The 23,926-nt window shown below is 34.7% G+C and overlaps 1 protein-coding gene across 3 annotated transcripts in view; it reads left to right on the plus strand.

The window, feature by feature from the left end:
- The window catches only part of CAAP1 (caspase activity and apoptosis inhibitor 1), a 62,474-nt gene that overhangs the window by 33,359 nt on the left and 5,189 nt on the right, over positions 1-23,926 (plus strand). The window contains exons 6-7 of one of the 3 annotated variants that reach the window (XM_033123636.1): positions 5,679-6,051; positions 10,884-12,477. In XM_033123636.1, coding sequence (XP_032979527.1) covers positions 5,679-6,025 — 347 coding nt within the window. In that variant the 3' untranslated portion in view covers positions 6,026-6,051; positions 10,884-12,477. Of the gene's footprint in view, positions 1-5,678; positions 7,726-10,883; positions 12,478-23,926 lie in introns of those variants that run through there. The other 2 variants (XR_004424711.1, XM_033123635.1) reach the window with 2 other exon arrangements.

A 23,926-nucleotide genomic window follows, 5' to 3' on the forward strand; every position in this document is an offset into this window, starting at 1 on the left:
GATCTTTTTCCTGTCTGTAGTTTTGTCTTTTCTGGATGTCCTACAGCTAGAATCATACAGTATGTAGTCTTTTCAGATTGGCTTCTTTCACTTACCAACATGTATTTGAGGTTCTTCCATGTCTTTCTGTGACTTGATAGCTCATTTCTTTCATTGCTCACTAATCTTCCATTGTGTGAACCTACCGCAGCTTGTTTATCTACTCACCTGCTAAAGGGCAGCTTGTTTGCCTCCATGTTTGACATTCATGAATAAAACTGCTACAGTCATTTGTATGCAGGTCATTGTTTGGACATACGTTTTCATTCTGGGTAAATAACCACGTGTAGTTTTGTAAGAAACTGTCAGACTCTCTTTAAAGTGTTGTACCATTTTACATTCCCACCAACAATGAATGAGAGTTCCCTGTTGTTCCACATCCTCACCAACATTTGGTGATGTCAGTGTTTTGGATTTTGGCCATTGTAATAGGTGTGTAGTGGTATCCGATTTTACTTTGCAATACCCTAATGGCATATGATGTTGACTGTCTTTTCATATGCTTCTCTGCCATCTCTATATCTTATCTGGTGACTAGTCTCTTCAGATCTTTTGCCCATTTTTAAATTGGGTTGTTTGTTTTCTAATTGTTGAGTTTTAAGAGTTCTTAATATAGTTTGGATACCAGTCCTTTATCAGATGTGTTTTGCAGGTATTTTCTCTCAGTGTGTGGCTTGCCTTTTCATTCTCTTACTATTTATTCATAGTGAATACATACTTTTTAAGTCTATGTCTCCTACATACTACATTTATTCAGGTGGATTTAAAAGACCTACAAGAAGATATATTCAGCCCAAACCAACATTGTAATCTGGGAAGCTTTGTGGTCATTCTGATTCTGTTAATATCTGCAAGGCAGAATAAAATGTTTAAATGCATAGATTTTCAAAATATACTTGGGTTTAAATTTTGGTTCTGCCACTTCAGTTGTGTGAACTAGGGCCAGTTGCACTCTCTGTTCCTCAGTTTCCTCATTTATAAAATGGGGACAATAAATACGAGTGTCTATTTCATGGTTGTCATAAGGATTAAACGAGGTAACACATTGTCAAGTGCTTTGGAGCTGTGCATGGTACATAGTAAGTGCTCAGTAAATATCAGCTCGTTATCATTATTTCTACCCTCATTATTGTTATCATTAACGTTTTCTGCTTCATTCCCTCAGGATCATCCCAACATCTTTAATTGGTAAAAGTGTCTCTATATTGAATTGTACTTTGCCTTTATGTAACTTCTACTCATTGGACCCTCTGTGCCCTTTGGATTATAGAACATGAATTTAATACCTCTTCTAAATGATGTCTCTTCGAATTTTGAAGCTCATCCCTTCTTTCAACAAACTGTTATTTTGTGCACCAGGAATAGAAAGATAAATAAAATGTGTCCTGGCTTGGAAATAACTTGTCTAATAAAGGAAAACAGATGTGTTAATTAATTTTTCATATCCACCTGTATCTGAATTTATATACTCCCCTTCTGTCCTGTTAAAGTGGATGAACTCTGTGTTGCTGAGACCAGCCCCTGTGTGTGTGTATAGTGATCGCATCCCCTATTGGGACCTGCAGTTGTTTCTTCTGGTTACGTAGTCAGCGACCCCTCCCCCAGTGAACTGTTTCCAGCAGCTGTTTCCCTGGCCATTGCTGAGTCCTCATCTCGACCTACCAGTCGTGTTCGACACCATTGATTATCCCCCCTTCCCTGACTCAGTCTTTATTCTTAGTCCCTTCTGCATTATGCTCTCCTCTGCTCGACTTCTGGAGGTTGAGTGCCCCAAGTTTTATTCTTTGCACTTCTCTTTTCTGCATTTTCAGGTTGTGATCTTCCATAGTTCCAAGACTGGCAACTACAGATTTATTTCTGGGATTCAGACCTCTTTCCAACACTTAACGTATCCACCTTAAAAAAAAATCACCAAAAAATCACAACCTTGCACATAGTACTCCGTTCCCCGAAAATAAGACCTAGCCTGACCATCGGCTCTAATGCATCTTTTGGAGCAAAAATTAATGTAAGACACGGATTTATTTTGATATAAGACTGGGTCTTATATCATATCATATCATATATCATATCATATCAGATCATATTATATCGGATCTTATATTAATTTTTGCTCCAAAAGACACATTAGAGCTGATTGTCTTATTTTTGGGGAAACATGATATGTAAGTATGAGTAACTTTCAAAAGGGCACTGGCATTGAGCCAAATGCTAAATTATCAGTAAGTGCTAACAAAACTGAATTTGTGGATAAAAGAGTCCTCCACAAACTGCTGTTATTAAACTTCAATGGAATAAAGTATTTGAATAAAATTTATGGTGCTCTGGAACATTGGATTAACGAGTAGCACAAATCTACATTATATAAGTTAGTATTTTTATACTAATATAATACAATATCAGGTCTTGTATTAATTTTTGCTCCAAAAGACGCATTACAGCTGATTGTCCTGTTAGGTCATATTTTCGGGGAAACATGGTAGGTGCTCAGTAATATTGAGTTAATTATATTAGGTTGTTGTTGGATTCAGCATTCATCCTCATCTTTCAACTTTCATTGTATTTTAAATATAGGTATTTTTTCTACATTTTGAGAGGGTTTTTTTTTTTTTTTTCACATTTCTTCCAGCAACCATTGGATATATATGCCTTTGATAATTGTGTTTTTAATTTTGATACTTCTTGTCCTCTCGTCTTTTCCGTTGTAATATGTACTTGTTTTATGGCTGCAGTCTCTCTAAGGATGCCAAGTAAACTCTCCCATCCTTCATTCTCTCCTAATACATTATCTTCTGATCCCTAAATTTTTGTTATTTTTTCCTTTGTTCATCTTGGTCCTTCATTTCTTGTAGCTGGGTTTCTCTGGTAGCTGGTTTGTGTTTCTTCAGTAGCTGTTTAGATACATTCGTCTAAGAGATCTCTCTCTTTATTGTAGTAAAAATAGCACTCGCAGTAGAGTGCTTGGACATGTGGCAGGAAAGGGAAGGTAAAAAACGAAGCGTTCAAATGGCTCAACTATTCTGAATGAATTTAATTTTAATTATCCTGCAGTTTGTTCTATAGCCAACTCTTCTTCTAGGAGTCTCTTATCTGTGGTGTTTTTTTGCTGTGGTTTGCTTTGCTTTTATTTTTCTGTCAGTTTCATTCTGCCTACCTACATTTTTTAAAAATACTGAAAATTTTCTTTTTAGATGATGCCCTTTCTTATTACCTAATATAGTGAATTCAGTTTTTATTTTTAAACTTTTTACATTATAGTAGAAATATTTGAAGAAATACATGTGTGTAGAATGAAATTTGAAAACTCATTTCTTCTCTTCCCTCTCTATTCCCCTCCCCAGAAGTAACCACTATTCATAATTTGATTACTTTTAAATAAATATGATTATTAGTCTTTGTTAGTTTTTTGACTTGACAGCATCTCTTGAATATTTTTCCATCTTACCAATTTATTAATTTATTCCAGATGGATAAAATTCCTATTTTTTACTAATGAGTAAAAAGCCATATCTTATTGTTTTAATAGCATTTCCCTGATTTGAAGTTTTAAGTGTTGAGCATTTTTTAAATATATTCGTTGATTTTAAGACAAGGCAGACAATTTAAAAATATGAGTGCAATACATTTTTAAAAAGGACAACTGCAAGAATATATATAATGATTAGATATGTTTAAGAAATGACTAAAATGTGCAAAGGGTAGAAACAGTTACACATTTCACAAAATATAAAATACATATATAATACTAATCCTCAGTTAACTTAACAATTTTTATACTATTATTTTTAAATATCTCTCTTCTGTCCCTTCAGTGAGTTCTTGGTAGGGAAGAAATTAAATATGTGTGCTCATTGTAGCCGTTTCCAGCAAGAATTCAGACAGTTATTTAATTATCCTATGTACTAGTGTTTGTTTTGGCTTAATCTAATAAGTCACGATCAAGAAATTTCAGAAGCATGCATTCACTCATACCATTAGATATGCTTTCATTTTATGCATCAAAACTATTTCTGATAGATTGAATTATTGGCAAGTAGAATATTATAGGCTATAGCGTGGTTTCAGTGGACTTTAGAGATATCCTAGAACAGTTTGCCTTAGTGCTTACAGAAGAGAAACTGAGAAGGTAAAGGATTGGCCCCAGATCTCCTACTTCATGTCAGGATAAGAATTAGGATTTAGGTACCCCAATATTCAGACTCTCCCTCCCACCACCCAACCATTATATTCTCCTGCTCTTCATTCATTATCAAGGAACAACTTCTAGTCTGAAAACAATCACATTTTTTCAAGAACATATGTTTTAAATTCTTTTAAACAGACTGCAGATTTTCATTCAGAATCAGTGGCTACAGATCTAGAATTTTAGATCAAAAGCCTGCCAGGCATGAAAATTAACTTTTTGAGACAATGAATAAGTTAGCACTTCTTTTCTTAAACTTGTTTTCATCTCAAATTAGAATTCTTATATAAAGCATTATTTCTAAATACAAAAGGCTATTTGGAAATACTGTAGCTATTTGGAAATACTTGTTTTTTTGGAGAGATGTAAAATATTCTTTGGCATCAAATAATTAAAATTGCAACCATTTTTTTTTTTACAAGTTCTATTTGTGGACACCGATCATTTATTGATTCACTTTTTACTTTAATTTTGGAATGGGAGTTATTTTTGAATTACTAGGATGTAGGAGGGTAAGTCAAGCAGTAAACCATTTTTTATAAAACCAATGGAGCAGAATTGTTTATGTCCTTCCTATACATTGTATTATCAGAATTTTCCATTTGTCAATCTGTGTTTTATAAATAAGTTTTTCCTACTATAAAAAGGTTAAGAAAACTAACATTTTGGTGATCACAACTTGTTTTTTAAACATATTAGGGATTTAAAGGATAAATAAATTGGTGGGATAAGGCAGCTCTCAGAGTTGTAAATGACACCTGAACTTGAGTAACATGCAAGGCCGAAGTGGGTGAGAGCTATAATCTGCATTTATATTCATTTTTTATCATCAATTACAGAAGTTTTATAACAAATGCATTTTTAAAAATTATGGTGTACTAACTTTATTAATTAAAATCCTCCTGATGAAAATTTATTTTATCTTAGAAAATGGCCTGAGGCTTCTCCTTTAATGTATTGATTTAGAACAAAGTGTTTGAAAAAGCATATGAAAAAGGATTTGGGATAATTGCAATGCACATAGTATCCAGCTTGCCAGTGATAGTTTTCCTTTTTTTGTAGTTTATAAAGCAAAGTATTTTAAACTCTTTCTAGAAGGGAGTTTTACTTCAATAATAAGCAATACGCTACCCAAAGGGTTTCCAATGCTACTACAAGCTTCACTGTGGTATAAAGTGTTGATGATGTTTTTTAGGAAAATAGATCATGGAACTCCATATGATGGGATGAATTTCCCAATGTTTCCATATTCTATGTTGGAATGGAAAATACATTAAATTTAAATTAGATTTGTTTTCAGAGTTGAGGAATAAGTGGGAAAGGCAGGTGGGGATTATGGAATGTGTTTGGGAGTCCATGGTGGGAGGTGGGATCACAGCAGCCTTTTAATCATAAATAGAAAGGAAATTTTGACCATTTAGTTTACATGCTTCTTTTCTCCTCTTTTTTGTTTCAGGAAAAGGGGAAGATAGTGATGCGCTCAGTATAAATGCAGATGCTTATGACAGCGACATAGAAGGCCCGTGCAACGAAGAAGCAGCTGCTCCTGAGGTCCCAGAAAATACAGTCCAGAGTGAAGCCGGTCAGATAGATGACCTGGAGAAGGACATTGAGAAGAGTGTGAATGAGATCCTGGGTCTGGCAGAGTCTAGCCCAGAGGAGCCCAAAGCCGCCACCCTGACTGTTCCTCCTCCAGAAGATGTTCAGCCTTCTGCACAGCAGCTGGAGCTGCTCGAACTGGAGATGAGGGCAAGAGCCATCAAAGCCCTGATGAAAGCTGGTGATATAAAAAAGCCAGCCTAGTCACTTACCTTCAACCTGAATTTTAGGTGTGTTTGAACAAAGCCACGTCATATAATTTTGTATCTGAAGTTTATTTTGGGTCTTAATATGATGTTTCTCAACACTATTAGATAAACTCATCTTAGACCTAGAATATGTTTGGGTTTTTTTGTTGTTGTTCCTTTTATATTATATGTGTGACTGTTTTCTGAGTTCATGGCAAACAGTGTTGGATAACTGGGTACTTTGTTAGATGAGTATATATAGCTATGTCTGTAGATTAATATCTGAAAAGCCATTAGCATAGAGTCATGGTATTTTTTTCTTTATTTGTAAATGTTTTGGCACAGACCTAAAAGCTTAAGAAAAATCGACCAAGCATGTTGCTCTTAAGGCTGCCTGTATTTTGCAATAGAATATTAAATTATTGCTCCTAGATTTGTTAACATTTTAAGAAATTTAATTAATGCTTATATGCACTTTTAAAATACGTGTTGTCTTGAGGATACTTTATGGGTGTTTATTTACTAGTAGAAACTGAGTAACATTTTTCACTATAAGGATTAGAGATCTGAAATGGCTGAGAAAAACTTAATTTGTGAATGAAAAAGGACTTAATTTAAGGCAGTTTTTAACAACTGTAGAGTAACTGCCCAACTGTAGTTCCAGCAGACAAGCCGCTCTTTTTTTTGATATTATTGGATACTTTGTTTAAGTTTTGTTTTTTGTTTTTTGTTTTTCAATAAAAAGGGAACACGTTTTCATTGTAAGCCATCCGGAAAAGGAGAATATTTTATCGTATAGGCTTCCCTCTGGTGTTTGTGAAGATCTGATGTGCTATAATTCCGTGAATTAAAAATAATAAAGACTGTCATTCTGGATTTGAAGACTTGATACATTTCCAAATGCAAAATTAACTTCAGGAAGTTTTGATAAATTGATTTTATAATTAATCTACTTTTGTATAATTTTTGTGAATAAATGAACATCCTGCCACAATTACAGATGCTTTTTGCCCCATCACTAATTGCAGTTGTTTGATACCAAAATAAATTTAGATAGAGACTCTTAATTTTTTTCCAGAAATATACATCTGGAACTGTTGTTTTTATAGTTACTTACAGGTATGGTATATTTTATTTGTAAGCCATGCTCTACTAATGTTGTACGAGGATCTTCCTCAGACGTAAAACTTTCAGGGATTGTGTTTTGTTAGCTGGCTTAATTAATTATATGTAAATTTAGAGGATTTCTTATGGAAATAGAGAGTATGAAACATTGGAGTTGCAGTTACAAATTCATTTTCTTGGTTGTCCCTGAACATGCCTTTAAATAATCTTGTCATTTTTTTTTCCTCCCTGAATCTTTCTGATGAAGCACAGAGGCCTCTATCATTTGGAATGCTTAGGCTGGTAGATGTGAATCTGATTTAAAAAGTGAGTTCTCATAGTTACTGCTTCAAGATGACAGAGCACTGATTATGGTAAAATAATTTTTTATTTCAACTATAACTGAAACTGAAAATAATGAAGTAGTGCAGGATAAATGTTATTGCTGCTTACTAATTATAAAATGCAGTAGATGACATATGTGATTAAACATACAGAAGTTGTAAAAGATCTGAGTGCTTTGTATCCGATTAAAGTCACCACCTTCTTGAAGCATCGTGTGTCTGCTCTATTCAGTGCACACACGGGTTCAGGGGACATTTGACTAGAGTTGGTGTTTGTGAGGTAGAATGAGCTGAACAAATTAGAAGCTTCTTAGACTCCTAGTTGGAAAATCAACTTTTCCTCTTATTCTTTTTTTTTCCTGCTTTTTTAATGTTGAAAGACATGAGAGCTTTTTGAAAATGAATGGCTTTCGAGAAAAGGGATAAGTTTATTTTAGAAATGCCTAGGTAATGAGAAAATACCATATATTGATCCGATGCTGTTATTTAAATCATCAGCTCACAGGTATTTATTGATTACCTTTAAGGTGTTCAGTCTTATTCAGAATCTTAAACTTGGGATGTCACAGTATAGATTTTAGAATGGAGTAGACTGACTCATAAAGATACGGGTGCTGCTTCCTTTTATGCCTCATTTTTCCCTTTGCCAAGATAAGGAAAATTTACAGGCAGTGTTTAATAATTAAAAGAGAAAGCAATTTAGCAGCCTAATTTTCCATTTAAAGTCAGTAATCCTGATAGTTGACCAAGATCTTGACCCAAATTTGAATGATAGGTGGCAACTGATAACGGGTCCTCGGCATTAGACCTTAGCCCACTTTTTGATGTTCCTACTAATTTACACACGCAGATATAGCCAAAAACCTATTACCAGATTACCTGTGTAAGGTACATTACAAAAAATCGCCTAAATACCCCAAATCTTTTTGCCAAACACTGTCAGTTCCTTAAAACTATCAGGCAATAATATATCCTTCCTGGTAAATTTTGTTGCCAAAACTTGTTTTCAACAAATCGTTAGATCCTAGTATGTGATTAGCTGAGTAGAGGTGTTCTGAGTCATTTGAACAATAATACAAATTACAATAAAATAAGTATTTTTCAATGCTATTTCCAAGGTAGGTAAAGCAGGAATGAACCCACAATTTGGGCCAAATTTAGATGGCAGCCTAAAAATTTTTTAAATTCTCAGTTCTATGTCATCATAAAAAGTAGGAAAAACGAGTTCAGTTATATATACTTATCCTTTATTGTATCTATTTAATTCTTGAAAAGTAAAAGACCAATATCCTTTACTTAAAAATCCTAGGCATTTTTACATTTTCTTTATTTTCAAGTAGACTCCCTTTTTAAAGGAAAGGTGGGAATGAATATATCAGTAGGAACTCAAATACATTTCCTTGATATTTAACCATTTTTTAAAAGCTTTGTGATGCAATGAAAAGAGTGTGAGAGTTAAGAACAGAAGGTTCTGATTCTGTCCAAACCAGCTGTGTAACCTTGGACAAGTACCTACAACGAGGGAAATTGTTAACTAATGTATAGGATTTCTTTCTGCTGTAGTATTTTGTGATTCTAGTACAGGATACCATAAAAATTTGGGAAATTTAGGGAACTTTTGAGTTCAAGTGTTTACCTTTGCTCTTCTTCCCCCATTCAAAATGAAGCTGTCCATTTAATCTTTCTCCCAGTGTTGCTGGATGTGAACAATAATCCAGTTTTTATGTTTTGTTTTTTTCGTTTTACCTTTTACAGTCTTTATTGTTAGGATCACTTGATAAGTATACTATCTAGAATTATTCACTTTGGTCCATAAATATAGGTTATCTTTAATTTCTTGCTTTATTTCTTGCTTTAAATAACATGTAAATAATGTTAAGTCAAAAAAGATGTTTTTCCAGGGCTTATAATGAAAAATAGTACTCTCTTTCCCTATTCTTTTTACATCAGTGTTTGCTACTGAGAGGTAACCACTTTAAAAATCTTTTAACCGATTTTTCCATTTATCTCTGTATTTTTAAGTAACACGATTATTAGGCTCTATCTTGATATTTTTGTTTTTTGATTTTTTTCTATTGATCTATTTTGGACTATGAAGATGAAGCTCTCTTTCTTCTACCTCTTTCCTAAACATGTATCTTCCTCCCTCGGTCTCTCAATACAGTGAGTGCAGTGACAGGGTACATTTTTGGTTAAGTTAGCATTTAATATTTATACTATTTTCACTATGTAAATAATATAGACAACTGGATTGTGTGGTATCTGTAATTATATTCCTCTTTTGTTCCAATTTTTTATTCCAATTTTTTGGAATTAATAATATAAATACTTTATTATTTCATTTGCTCAGTATTCTCTGTAGTACACATTAACTTATGTTATACCCTGTCTTCCAGAAGTGTAAATCTCAGCAGGATGCAAAACATGATACAATCTTCTTGTTTATTTATTTTTTTCTTGAAAAACATTCCTCCTGGAACTCTGTTTTATGCTAATCTGGATTGGGTGCCCTTCACCTGGCATGTTGGATATCGCATTCCTGAATCCTCTGTCTTCCTCCTGGAATTTATTTCCACATTTGGTGGCATACCTCTTCCAACAGCTTCCTGTGAAAGAAGGCATGAACATTAAATTGTTTTGATTCATTGGTGTGACTCAGCATGGCTCAGTTCTGTCCATACACTCGATTATAACATTGTCACATTATGTGCGTGTTGCTGCCCAGGCTGGAAATCCTTGTCATTGCATCAGGCCTCCAGCTTCCGCTGAAGCCCGGGAGAAGCCATTTGTCATTTTGATTCTTTTTCACTTCTGTGTGCCTTATTTGTTTCTCTTTGGAAGTTGTTAGGATCTTATCTTTATTCCCAGTATTCTGAAATTTCTTGATGATGTGTCAGAGGATGGCTCTCTTTTTGTTGTTGTTTGTTTGTTTAAAAATAACAACTCGTGGTCTTTTTTCCTATCTCAAACCCAGACCGAGTGAAAATCCTGCTAGGCAAGTGCTGGGAGACCCTATACTGGAAATAATTAGGCTCCATCCTACTCCTCAAATCACAGACTGTTGGATGGATCTGTTGGCATTCATTAGTAATTGGTGGGTGATCTCAGAGGGGAAATTAATGTCATTTAGTCCTGGGAAGTTTTTAAATATTGCTTCCTGATTACGTTACTTTCTCTCTACTTGTTCCCTAATCTCTATTTCTGGAACTCCTATCATTAAGATACTGATTATCTAGGCCTGATTTTTTGTTTCTTATTGTCTCTATTTTCCATTTTTTCCCCTACTTTCTTGTATATTTTCTCAGTATTCTCTTCCAATTCTTCCAATGTTTAAAAAAAAATTGTATTTTTAATATCCAAAAGATCTTTTTATGTTTTATTCTCTGAATATTCCACTTTAAAAATAGCATGTTTTTGTGTCTGTAGGGGCGTGGCTTCATCCTGGTGACTGTGCTATATCCTGTGAGGACATGCAGGCAGGTCGTGACCCTCCAACTGGCCTATCTGGTGCCACCTGATCCTCCCAGGAACGTTCTGGACAGGCAGTCCTGTGCGGAGTCATCACAGGAACATTTTCTTCTCTACCTGTGGTCCTTGCAGAAGGATGTCTTGAGACAATTTTCCCATTTGCCTCTGATTCCTTTGAGACATGCGACTTCCTGCCTTGCTCAACTTAGTGCATAGCTGCAGGTTATCAAAGTGCATAGCTGAAGCCTGGCTTTAGCTTCTCAGCAACAGGGTGTCCCATCAATCCTCTTGCATCTTTTACTTTGTTATCACCCTGCACAAGGGCCATGGGAACTTGACTGCTGGTTTTTTCTTTGTTTGTTTTGCTGTTTATATAAGTAATAAATTGCCTGTATCTGAAAAGAGCTCATTGTTTTTCTTTACCAGCTAAATCTGTCAGGCCTGCCTTGGCCCTGGCCTTGGCTTTTTGTTTGACAGTTTCATGGCTGTAACATTTTACCTTTCCAAGGATGTGAATTTTCGTGGTGGTTTTCAAGTTTTCTTCTATTTTTTGCCTTCTATTTCCTTCAAGTTAATTTTTTTCTTGCTTTGCTCTTTGATATCTTCTCAAATATCCGTAAATCTTCGGTGATATTTGGTAGCTTTCACATATAAGGAGAAAGAAAGACACTAAAACGCTGACTGGAAGCTCTCTTTATGGATGAGGCTCATTAATTGGTAAAATTTAATTTTCTCTTGGGCTGGCTGAGGGTATCTACCATTCCCTCTGAGGGCTTTTTATTTAGTCCCCTTGTTTTAATAGGCTAACCCTGAGCTTAAACTCTGCTTGGTTTGTCTGAGTTTAGAATCTCATGCTTCCACTTGGCCAGTCATTGGTGGAGTTGGTGAACAAATGGTTGGCTGTTTGTGAAGAGACCAACTTTCATGTTTTATCTACTGCATTCTGTCTTTGGAGGAACCTGGGATCTTCATTCCTGAGCCTCACTTGGATTTGTGTTTAGAAGCAAGTTGCTTCCCAGTTTTCCACAGGCCCTTAGTTTGCAGCCTTCTTCATCCACTAAGTCGGTTCCAGTCATTTGTTTTTCAGCTTCCAAAATTTTCATAACGAATCTGTCTTCTCTTTTACTATCTATCTGAATGAGTTTGTCCTTTTAATCTCTGCTTGTCATTATAATGGACTTCCATGAGGGAACAGTGGCAAATGTATTTAGTATACTTTGTGGAAGCAGATGTTAGTTGATTAATTTTTAAACTGTTTTTGCTTTTGTCAATCTTACGGTGTTTTTTTTTTGTTGTGTTTTTTTTTTTTTCCTAGAATCTTGATTACAAGTGGAAAGGTGTGAGAAAGGTAGCAGACAAGGATTACAGCAGATTAGAATCAGTGGTCCTTGAGGCTGGCAGTGATAACTTGCTTATATAGTTGGCCATGTTGTTTTTCTTCCTTCTTTCACCCCAGTAATTTTTCCCAGAATATGTGTTGGTGCTGTGGTGTGCTCTTTCATTATGTATTATAATTTCACATTCTTTCAGTTTCAGGAATATTTACTTGAATTATTATTGTAGTATTTGTTCTTTTCCCTTGCTTTTTTTTTTTTTTGATGTTATTTGCATTCTGTCTTCACCTATCTTCAATATACAGTACTTTTTGTGAATCTTTTTTTATTCTCAATTTGAGTTTAAAATGTTTCACTTTTCATCTATTTCTCTTAAGGCATTATCTGTTGTATTTATTCACTCCTTGGGTTCCTTCTAGTTTATTTTTCATTTCTAAAAAAGATTTTCTTCTTTTCTAATTCTCCCCTGAATTCTGTCGCCTCATGTCTAATTCTGATTCATATTTTTTTAGGGCTTGTATCATTTTTGTAATGACATTGATCCCATTTTAAAATACAACATAATAGTTTTCACATGTTCTGTGCATCTGTCTTTTGGGTATACTTTTATTGTCTGTCAGGATATTCTGCTCCTTATTCTCTCGTTTATTTATAACAATATTTCATAGGATTTGACCTTGGTAGTTTTGTTTCTCATTTTCACTTGAAGCCCATTTTCCTGAACTTTTAGAAGGAACCTGGTTCAGATTAGCTTTTTTTTTTATTTCATTGGGGAATATTGGAGAACAGTGTGTTTTTCCAGGATGAAAAACTGTGTTCTTTTTCAACCTAGTTGTGGGGCACAGCTCACCTCCAAGTCGTTGTGGAGGGCGCAGCTCACTGGCCCCTGTGGGACTAGAACCGGCGACCTTGGTACCATGAGCTGGTGTTATGAGCATCTCACTCCAACCACTGAGCAAACTGGCCACCCACTGGCGGCCCAGCTCCAAGCTCAAGCCGCTGCCTCTCACTGGTCCATGTGGGACTTGAACCGGTGACCTTGGTGTTATGAGCACTGCTCTCTAACCACTGAGCAAACTAACCGCCCACCAGCGGCTCAGCTTCAAGCTGCTGGGGTTTTTTTGGTTGGTTTTTTTTTGTTTTTTTCCAATCTAGTTGTGGAGGGCGCAGTTCATTGGCCCATGTGGGAATCGAATGTTGGCCGCCCCCAGATTAGCTTTTTTATCTCTCTTGTCTGCTTTGTTATCTAATGTTCAAAATATGGTAGCTTGCTTTCTGAGATTCCTGACTCTCCCTCCCCCACTTTTACCTGGACTTCACTTTCCATCCTGTTATTTTCTCTGTCCTGCTCCTGTTGATTTGATAACCAGTTGATTCTTCTTAGTGTGGGACTCTGTCCTGAAAGGGAGCCCTGGCTGGTCAGTTTCAGGAGTTCTTAGGGGCTAGACTGCTCCAGCTTCTTTCAGACCTCCTTACACCATTTATTCACCTGCTATTAGAGGCAAAACCTCTCCCAGTTTCAGTTGCTATCTCAAATTGGCTTGCCATAATTTCTACTCTTTTGGGGTTTCTCCTATTACCAGGTCTGTTAGATGCCCAACTGGCTTCCCTTTGTTTTCTGCCACAGAAGTGCTGATATTATTATGAAGGTCTTATGAATTATTAGTGCTTTGTTCTAACATGCTTATATTTGGGGGTTGTGGAGATACTCGTACATAGTTTTATTTTAAATGTTATATTGTCTATGGATTTTGATTTTTCTTTCTGTTTCTCTGCCTGGTGTTATGTAGGGATTTGGAGAAATTTAAAAAATCTCTGCTTTGCTACCACCATGTTTCCAGGATACTCCTGTGTTTTCATTTTAAAATATGTATTCAGTCTTTATTATATACAAATAATAATGTAGTATTTTATATCAAAGAGAACTAATTTATATGTAAAATATCTTAGTGAATTATTCACAAAGTATTCTTAATATTTTATTAATTATGACAAACCTTTCTTACGTTTTTAAAGTTATTTTTTATTTTAAAACTAAAGCCTGTTTATCTTATTTGGTAGAAGCCTGTTATCTTACTTGTTACTAAAAGTAGAACAAGTTAGCATTGCTCCTTAATAGCAAAGGAATTTAGCTTCATTAGGTATATTCTTATAATAGTTAATGTCAGCTTAAAGATTTTTTAATCTATTAAGATTAGAAGTCGTTTATATAAAAAGATAGGGCATTATAGATTCAAAGGATCAAATTTTAATGTTATTTTAAAACCTTTCAGAAGAAAATAATTGAATTCACTGTGTCCGTTTTAAAAGATAGTTTTTTTCCTTTGAACAATTTATATTTATTCATTACTCTTCTGTTTTAGCGTGTCTTCTCTGCCCGCATTGTATTTTCTCAAAGTCCAAAAAAGGACTACAAATTTTGGTATGTAACTGATATTTTTCCCTCTAAATACATTTGATGTAGGATTTTTAATAAGATTCTGTCTTTAGTGTGATATTTAAAATCACCAAAGTAATGAAAATTTGGTATTATTGCCTGTCATGTTTATCAGTCTATTATAACATGGTCACAAAAAAAGAAAAGAAAGAAACAAAAAACCTCTCTGCCTGAAACAAGATTCAGAAAGTACCAGTTCATAGTATCACATAAAGTTTTTCCCTCTGTCCCTTAGTGAAAAAGATAGATTGGTGTAGTTGATAGCTATAAAACGATTTTTGCTTGTTTTTGGGGGGTGGTTTTTTTTTGGTATTAAACACCTGTGTAATAGGTTATTTATGGGGTTTTTCTATTAGTAAACATGGAAGAAGAGAATATAACATCAAGAACACTAAGATACCAAATCTGATTAGGAAGTCCTTTGTCTTAATCATTATTATATAAACCTTCATGTTTATTTCTACGACAAATCTGCAATACGTTTATAGCCAAATTTAAATGTTAAAATATTGCATTTGTTGGGTCAAGTTTCATGCTTTATAATTCTTTTTTACCATTAACACTAAAAATGTAAATGGAAAACATGCATTCTGAAGCCTGCTAAAAGGTTTTTGCTGCATGCTAGTTAATCAAACTGCTGCTGTCGTCACAGGACAAAGAATCAAAGACTGTAACTGTAGGTACAGCAGGGATATGAAACGAGGACAAGTAATCATCCCTGTTTGTTTTTTAAATACATGTTCATACAATCGCTATTCTCTTTTAAATATATCTTAAGATACCATCTTTTACCACCTAATCTGTAAACTCTTCCTGGAACTTAATGTGAATTTTAACCGATGGCAAAAATCAGTCTTATCTAGCATCATTTTCCACAGTGAATAAATGAATCAATCCCTCTCAGTTATAGGACATGGTTACATCCACAAATGACAACTGTAAGAACTTGGTTTTCATACTTCCATTTATAAATTACTGTTAATTGATATCTTTTTAAAAAGTGTGCTAGCCTTTAGTGAAGGATAGACATTTCATTGATAGTTATTTTTGAAACCCCAAAATGAACCTTTATTAGGTTTATTGATTTGGAATTCAGAAAATCTAAATTGTAGTTCTTCCTCAAGTATTTAAACATTGTGAATTGTTGGTCTGTAATTTTTAAATTAAATTCATTTTGGTAACATTGGTTAATAACAAATTTCAGGTGTACAATTTTATAATACATCATCTGTATACACCATTGTGTGGTTACCACTCCACATCGTCTCCTTCCGTCACCATATATTTGACCCCCTTTACCCTCTTCATCCTCTTCCCATTCCTCCTTGTCTGGTAACCACTATCCTGCTGTCTGTATCTATGAGTTTGTTTGTTGCTTTTTGTTTTATATCCCACATATTTATGAGTGAAATATGGTTCTTCTCCTTCTGACTTATCTCACTTAGCATAATACTCTCAAGATCCATCCATGTTGTCACCAATGGCAATATTTCATCCTTTTTTATAAGTGGTATTCTGTGGTGTGCCTGTGTGTGTGTGTGTGTGTGTGTGTGTGTGTGTGAGAGAGAGAGAGAGAGAGAGAGAGAGAGAGAAAGACATCTTTATCCAATCATCTGTTGAAGGACACTTAATTTCTTTCCATGTCTTGATTATTGTGAATAATGCTGCAATGAATATAGGGGTACATATATTTTTACGAATAAGTGTTTTCAATTTTTTTTTCTGGTGGATACCCAGAAGACGGATTGCTGGGTCATATGGTTGCTCTATTCTTAATTTTTTGAGGTAACTCCATCCTGTTTTCCATAGTGGCTGCCCGAGTTTACATTCCCACCAGCAGTATGGAAGAGTTCCCTTTGCTCCACATCCTCCCCAACACTTTATTTCTTGTCTTGTTGATAATAGCCATTCTAACAGGTGTGAGGTGGTATCTCATTGAGGTTTAGATTTGCAATTTTCCTTATAACTAGTGATGTTGAGCATCTTCCAATATATCTGTTGCCATTTATGTGTTCCTTGGAAAAATGTCTATTCAGGTCCTCTGTCCATTTTTAATAGGATTTTTTTTATTATTTTATTGTTGAGTTGTCTGTGTTCTTTATGTATTTTGGGTATTAGCTCCTTCCTTATGGGAGGTATCATTTGCAAATATCTTCTCCCAGTCAGTTGGTTGCCTTTTTGTTTTGTTGATGGTGTATGTTATTGTGCAGAAGCTTTTTAGTTGTAGTCCCGTTGATTTATTTTTGCTTTAATTTCCTTTCCCTGCGGGGTCAACTGCATAAAAACTTTTTTGAGACCAAGGTCCATAAGTTTAGTGCATCTGTTTTCTTTTCTGTCTTATTTCAGGTCTTATATTCAAGTCTTGAATCCATTTGAGTTAATTTTTGTGTATAGTGTCAGCAATCTAGTTTCATTCTTTTGCATGTAGCTTTCCAGTTTTCCCAGCACCACTTATTAAAGAGGCTTTCCTTTCTCCATTGTCTTATATAGCTCCTTTGTTGAAAATTGTTTGCCAATATATATGTGGGTTTATTTGTGGGCTCTCATTTCTATTCCATTGATTGATGTGTCTGTTTGTCTGTCAATACCATACTGTTTTGATTATTGTAGCTTTGTAGTATAGTTTGAAGCCCGGGAGTGTGATACCTCCAGCCTTGTTTTTGTTTTTTTACTCAGAATTGCTTTGGTTATTCAGGATATTTTGTGGTTCTATACAAATTTGAGGATTTTTTGTTCTGTTTCTTTGAAAAATGCCATAGGAATTTTGATGGGGATTACATTAAATCTGTATATAGCTTTAGGTCATACAGCCATTTTAACAATGTTAATTCTTCCAATCCATGAACATGAAATATCTTTCCATTACTTTGTGTCTTTAAATTTCTTTCAACAGTGTCTTGTAGTTTCCAGTGTACAGGTCCTTTACTTTCTTTAAGTTTATTCCTAGGTATTTTATTGTTTTTGTTGGAATTGTAAATGGGATTGTTTTCTTCACTTTTCTTCTGGTATTTCATTGTTTGTATATAGACATGCAGTGAGTTGTCAATCTAAACCACATTTCATTGTGAATTAGTTTGAAATTATTTGCCTTTATTAGCTAGATATCAGAAAATAGTTTTGATTGATAGGAAAATGAGGTTTATATTGAGATCTTATGGAACTACCAAATGGATAGGAAACTGAGGGGTGCAGCTCCCCACATTAGCTTGGTCGATGTGTCTGCTTTGAACCAGCCCGACCTGACCAGCCTTTTTAGTAACTCTTTTTGATCTTCTTTTATTCCCTTTTCTTTTCCATCTCACTAGTAACTCTTTTTCCTTTGCTCTTCTGCCATTTTCCTATCCTGCACTTTTTTCCTTAACTGATCATTATTTGAGATAAAAGGGTTTGGTCTTTTATTCTTTGTTGTGTTCTCAACCCATATGCTTTAAAAAACAAAATTAAATGCCAAAAAAGCTTTGTTTAAAAACCTGTGTTTCATTTTTAGTGTAGATAATTGAGAATTTTGTAATCATAGTGAACCAGAGAAAAAGAATTTCTTATTGGATGGGCTATTAAAGATCTAGTTCAAAATACCAACAAATTGAATGTTTATTTATTGCATATGATTTTCAAAAAAATTTATTTTTGAATTACTGTTTTTTACATTTCAAGAAAAGTTTGTAAAGTTTTTGGTCATGCCACTTCCTTCCCCCACTTGCTATAATAATTTCATTGCATATGTCACTCACATATTAATTCTCTTTCTCCTATCTCTCTCCCACAACTTCAGTTTAAATCATCAAAAGTACGTGAACATTGGGTGATTTGGAGTTCAGGGTTTTTTTTTTTTAAAGCTTTGCTTCCTAGTTCCTAATTTCTTATTTCTCATTTGCAGTCTTGTAGATTTATTGCAAATAACGCAGACAAAAAACTATAGAGAGAATTTCCACTACCTAGATGTAATCTATTAGCTGTCTTCCCTTGTTTTCCAATTCTGATTATCTGTTGATAAATTAACAGTACACACACGTGTGCGCACATGAGCTACTCAGTGTTGGCAAGAGTATAAGGAGTAAAAGGATTAAAAAAACAATCTGGAGGAAAAGCATTTGCACAAATATGAAAGCCATTGGGTTGGTATCCTTATGATATCAAGATTTAGTAACGATCAAGAAATGCCTGTGTTGATATTCTGGAATTGTGTATTAACTATGGTTGCCGATTCTTTAAGCTCATAGAATGTTGGAAGGGTGAGAGATGTGCAGAGGAAGCACATTTCTTTCTGACAGAAAGAAGTGACAGCTCACAGTGAAAGAACTATGGTTATGTGGTCTTTGGAGACTGTTTAGTGCAGGGACCAATGGTATCACACCCAGGAGTTTTGTTTGCTTTAAGTGTCACACTACTAAATGATAATTGGTGTTTCTAATGATCAATGTGAGCCTGCAAGATAAGGGGTTCATGTGCAAATGTGTGCAAATTTGTTTTGTTGTAAAACATGTTTAAAAAGCGGTTTTGTTATAAGACAACTAGGAAGATTCTTTTCTTGATTTACTGAATAAATGAGGCATCACCTTCCAGCAACTATTTGAAAATAGCTGGTATATCCACTTACATTTGCTTTGAGTCCTAGTTGCAGTCAAACTCTAAGTTTGCTGGAAATATCTGTTCACTGAAACAGTAGAATAAAGAAAATGGACTTGTGTACTTTGTAGTACATGGCCACTTAATGTTATTTGAAGCATGAGCTACGTTTATCACTGAAAGCTGAAATTGGCGCCCAAACTAGTGGGCTGTGTTTGACATTTTAAAGGTATAAACTCAGTGGGAAACATCGTTAGAGATAACAGGCTTTTATGCTTGGCAGAGGTAGGTGGCGCATTTACTTAACATACGTACATTGCTTATATTACTCTCTTGACAGATTCTCCAAATACCATTTTTTTTCATGGCAACATGTGCCCCTGTATGTCTGGTGCTTTATATGAACAAGGTTTTTTTAATGGTTGATTGCAGTTAAATGATGAGTACCCTGTGGGATGGTCAAAGCAAAATACCGTATATTTGGTGTGTAGCAAGCTTGTGTATTCTAATTTACCTAAAGTAGTTCAGTTACACTGCAGTCAGGAAATCCAACCGTTGTCAGCTGGGACTGTGTCTCTGGCTGCCTCACAGATCAGTGCAGTATTGTGCAAGAAGCACTTTTTCCGAGTCCTTGTTTTAAATTTTTGTGTTTGTGTTATCCTGGAAGGAGAGCTCCCACATTATATTTCCATATCTGGTCTCTGTAAACATTTAAATTTAACTTATCAAAGCAATGAATAGTCAGTCTTTCCTTTGTGGCAGAGTGTTTAATAAACAACACCTAGGTCACATAATAGAAGCACAGTAAAATTACAATGTTCTTTTAATGTTTTAAATTTGTGTCATTTATTTTTTATTTAAAATAGGGATGGGAAAGAAAAGAGAACTTTAGATTTTTATGTTTAATTGAACTAACAGCGTGTGCTGACAAGTAATAAATAACAGTAGTCTGAAGTGACTAAATAAATTGGTTTCCACAAGCAATGATTCATCTTGTCTTTCATTGCCATCAGGCTAAGAGACAGCTTCTTTTTGTCAGCTTATAGGAAAAATATTTGATAGTATAACACTCCTGTTTCTATTCCTGCAATAGCAGCTCATTATCTTCTATGCTGGTTGCATTTTTAAAATATTTAAATACAATAAGTAAGTCTACATTTGATTGTTCATTTGCCTAAAACTTTGTGAAGCTCTAATTGCTCAGTCTTTGTGGTGTTTAGCAAGATTCAGGTAGGATCAGTCCCGCTTAATTTTTTCTTTGACTCATGGGTTATTTAGAAATGTATTACTTAGTTTCCTAATATTGGGGGATTTTGTGAAAATCTGTTCCCGATTTTTCACTTAATTCTGTTGTAGTCATAGGACATCTGGACATATTTTGTATGAATCGGATCCTTTGAAAATTACTGAGATTTGTATTATCACCTAAAATGTAGTCTGTGGGTAAGTATTTCTTGAACACTTTAAAGGAATGTATATTCTGTTGTTGTCTAATGTTACATAAATCAAATTAGGCCAAGTTGCTTAATAGTGTTGTTCAAATCTTCTGTGTTCTTACTGATTTCCTGTCTATTTTTCTTTACTTGTTGAGAGCGTTTATAGTTTTCTATTGCTGCATAACAATTAGCACAGATTGGGCTTAAGGCAGCACACATTTATTATCTCACAGTTTCCATGAGTCAGGAATCTGCGGATGACTTACCTGAGTCCTTTGCTCCGGGTCTCAAAAGAATGCAATTAAGTTGTCAACTGGGGCTGTGGTCTCATAGGAGGCGTGGCGGCCTCTTGCAAGCTCATCTGGTTGTCGGCAAAATACACTTCCTTGCAGCTGTAGAACTCATGGTAGCCTGTTTTTTCAAGGCCAGTAGGACAGAGTCTGACTTTTCATCTCTAATCTCGAGACCCTACTTTAAAGGACCCACATGATTAGGTCAGACCCACTCAATTCTTTTAATTAACTCAAATTCAACTGATACATGCTCAAAATTTCTTATTTTTGTCATAAAACATAATGTAATTATTGGAGTGAAATTTCATCATATACACAAGTGTCAGCCAGGGATTACACAGGGCATGTATAGCAGGAGGTGAGAATTTGGGGGTGCTCTTAAAATTCTGCCCACCACAAATGAATATTAAAATCTCCAACAATTTTGTGGGTTTGTTTATTTCTTCTTGTAATGCTGTAATTTTTGCTTCACGTATTTTGAAGCTCTGTTATTAGGTGCATAGACGTTTAAGATTATTATGTTTTCCTTAAAATTTGATCTCTTTATTATTATGAAATGACATTATTTTCCTTGGTACTGCTCTTTGCTCTGAAGTCTATTTTTTCTGTTAGTAATATAACCACTTCTGTTTTCTTTTGGTTAGTGTTTGTATGGTATGTCTTTTCCAATCTTTTAATCTATTTGTGTCTTTAAATTATGTTTCTTATAGGCAGCATATGGTTGGGTCTTCCTTTTCCACCCAGTTTTACAGTCTCAGCCTTTCTGTATTTTAAAAATTTTCTTTACAGTTTATTTTTTACGGACAGTCTTTGTGCATCACATATCATTTATAACACTAGTGTTCACCTTTTAGATGCCTTCCACAATGTATTTCTATCATTTATTTTGACAGCATCATTGATATATAATTCATATACATTAAAGCTCAGCCTTTTAAAGTATACAGTTTAGAGGTCTCTATAGATTTGTGTTTCCATCACCACTATATAATTCCAGAACATTTTTATTACCCCAGAAAGAAACTTTATACCCATTACCAGTCATTCCCCATGCCACCTTTCTGCAGCCCTGGGCAACAACTAATATACTTTCTGTCTATGAAGTTGACTATTCTGGACATTTCAGATACATGGAATCATACAATAAATGGCTTTTTCTATCTGGCTTCTTTGTTTTCAACTTTTATCCATGTTGTAGCTTATGTCAGTACTTCATTCCTTTTTGTGGCCAAATAATTTTCCATTGTATGGATACATTACATTTTGTTTATGCATTCATTGGTTGACTATTGGGTAATTTCCATTTTGGGCCTATTGTGAATAATGCTGCTATGAAAATTCATGTACAAGTTTTTGTGTGGATACACACTTTCATTTCTCTTGGATGTATACCTAGGAATGGAATTACTGGATGATGTTTAACTTTCTGATGAATTTACAGACATTTTGCCAAATTACTGCACTATTCGGCATTCCTACCAGCAATGTGTCAGGGTTCCAATTTTCTTGTCAGTACTTGTTACTGTCTGTCTTTTTTCTTTTAGTATTTTAAAGATGTTGCTTCACTGTGTTCTCATTTGCTTGCTTCCAATAAGATATCTCCTGTAATCATTATTCCTCTGAATATGTCTTTCTCTGATTGCTTTTACAGTTTTTTTTATTACTAGTTTTGAGCAATTTGATTACAATGTGACTTTGAATAGTTTTCTTTATGTTTCTTGTGCTTGGGGGTTCACTGGTTTTTTTTGGATTTGTGTTTATCATATTTATCGAATGTGGAAAATTTTCAGTCTTCATTTCTTCAAATATTTTTTATTACCCCTTTCTTCCTTTGGAGACTCCAATTATACGTATTTTGTAGAGTGTACTTCAAGTTTTTACCAGAGCACAGTGAGCTCTGTTGATATTTTAAAATTCTCTTTTTTCTCCGTCTTTCAAATTCACAATCTTTTATTCTGCAACATCTAACCTGCTGTTAATCCCATGTATACATTTCTCATACTTTGTAATTTTCATGTTAAGAAGTTGTATTTACATCTTTTTATATCTTCTGTGTCTTTGTTTAATATCTTGAACATATAGAAAATAGTTATAATAACTTTTTAAAAGTCCTTGTCTGCTTATTCTGTCAGTCCTGGGTTAGTCCCAATTGTTGAATTTTTCTCTTAATGATTGTGGGGAGCCATGATTTCTTGTTATTCTAAAGCCTTGCAGACTGGCTCAGTTTATGATTAACTTGTTTCAGCTTCTAAGGCATTATCTCTGCCAGCACCTGGAGGGTGCTTGCAAGCTGCTGAGAAATGAGGTGGGAGTGACCGGTTCTCGGACACTGAGGACTGAAGACTAGCAGGATAATTGGTGGGCTTTGTCATGAGATAATGACTTTGGGAAAGTTTCAAGGATTTTGTAGTTTGTATGTAAAAGTCATAAATTTACTCTTAATGAGCTAATGCATACTCATGATTGTTAAGCTGCATGTACACAGATGGTATAAATTGGTGAAAGAAAGTAAACTCAGTGCTTCAGGATCACTGAAGACCGGCTGCATCATCATTTGTGTGTCTTTTTTCATTCCCACTCCCCCATTCGGGTACTGTTCGATTTGTGGCGGCTGGCCCGTCACACTATGATGAGTCATATTTTCCAATTTCTTTATAGGCCTGACAATTTTTTAATGAATGCCAGACATTTTGACTTTTACTTGTTGGGTACTGGATTTTTATATTCATATAGAGTCTTGAGCCCTTTTAAATGAGATGTGATTAAGTTACTTGTAAACAGTTTGAGTCTTTCCATTCTTGCCTTTAAGATTTGTTAGGTCCCACTGGAACATGGTCATTCTAGGGCAAATTTTAGTTCCCACTACGAATGAAACACGCTTCTGCGTAGTAATGCCCTGTGAATCCTAAGGTTTGCCCATTGGCTATTGTGAATA

The sequence above is a fragment of the Rhinolophus ferrumequinum genome, chromosome 12, assembly GCF_004115265.2.
Source record: "Rhinolophus ferrumequinum isolate MPI-CBG mRhiFer1 chromosome 12, mRhiFer1_v1.p, whole genome shotgun sequence".
Taxonomy (NCBI): Eukaryota; Metazoa; Chordata; class Mammalia; order Chiroptera; family Rhinolophidae; genus Rhinolophus; species Rhinolophus ferrumequinum.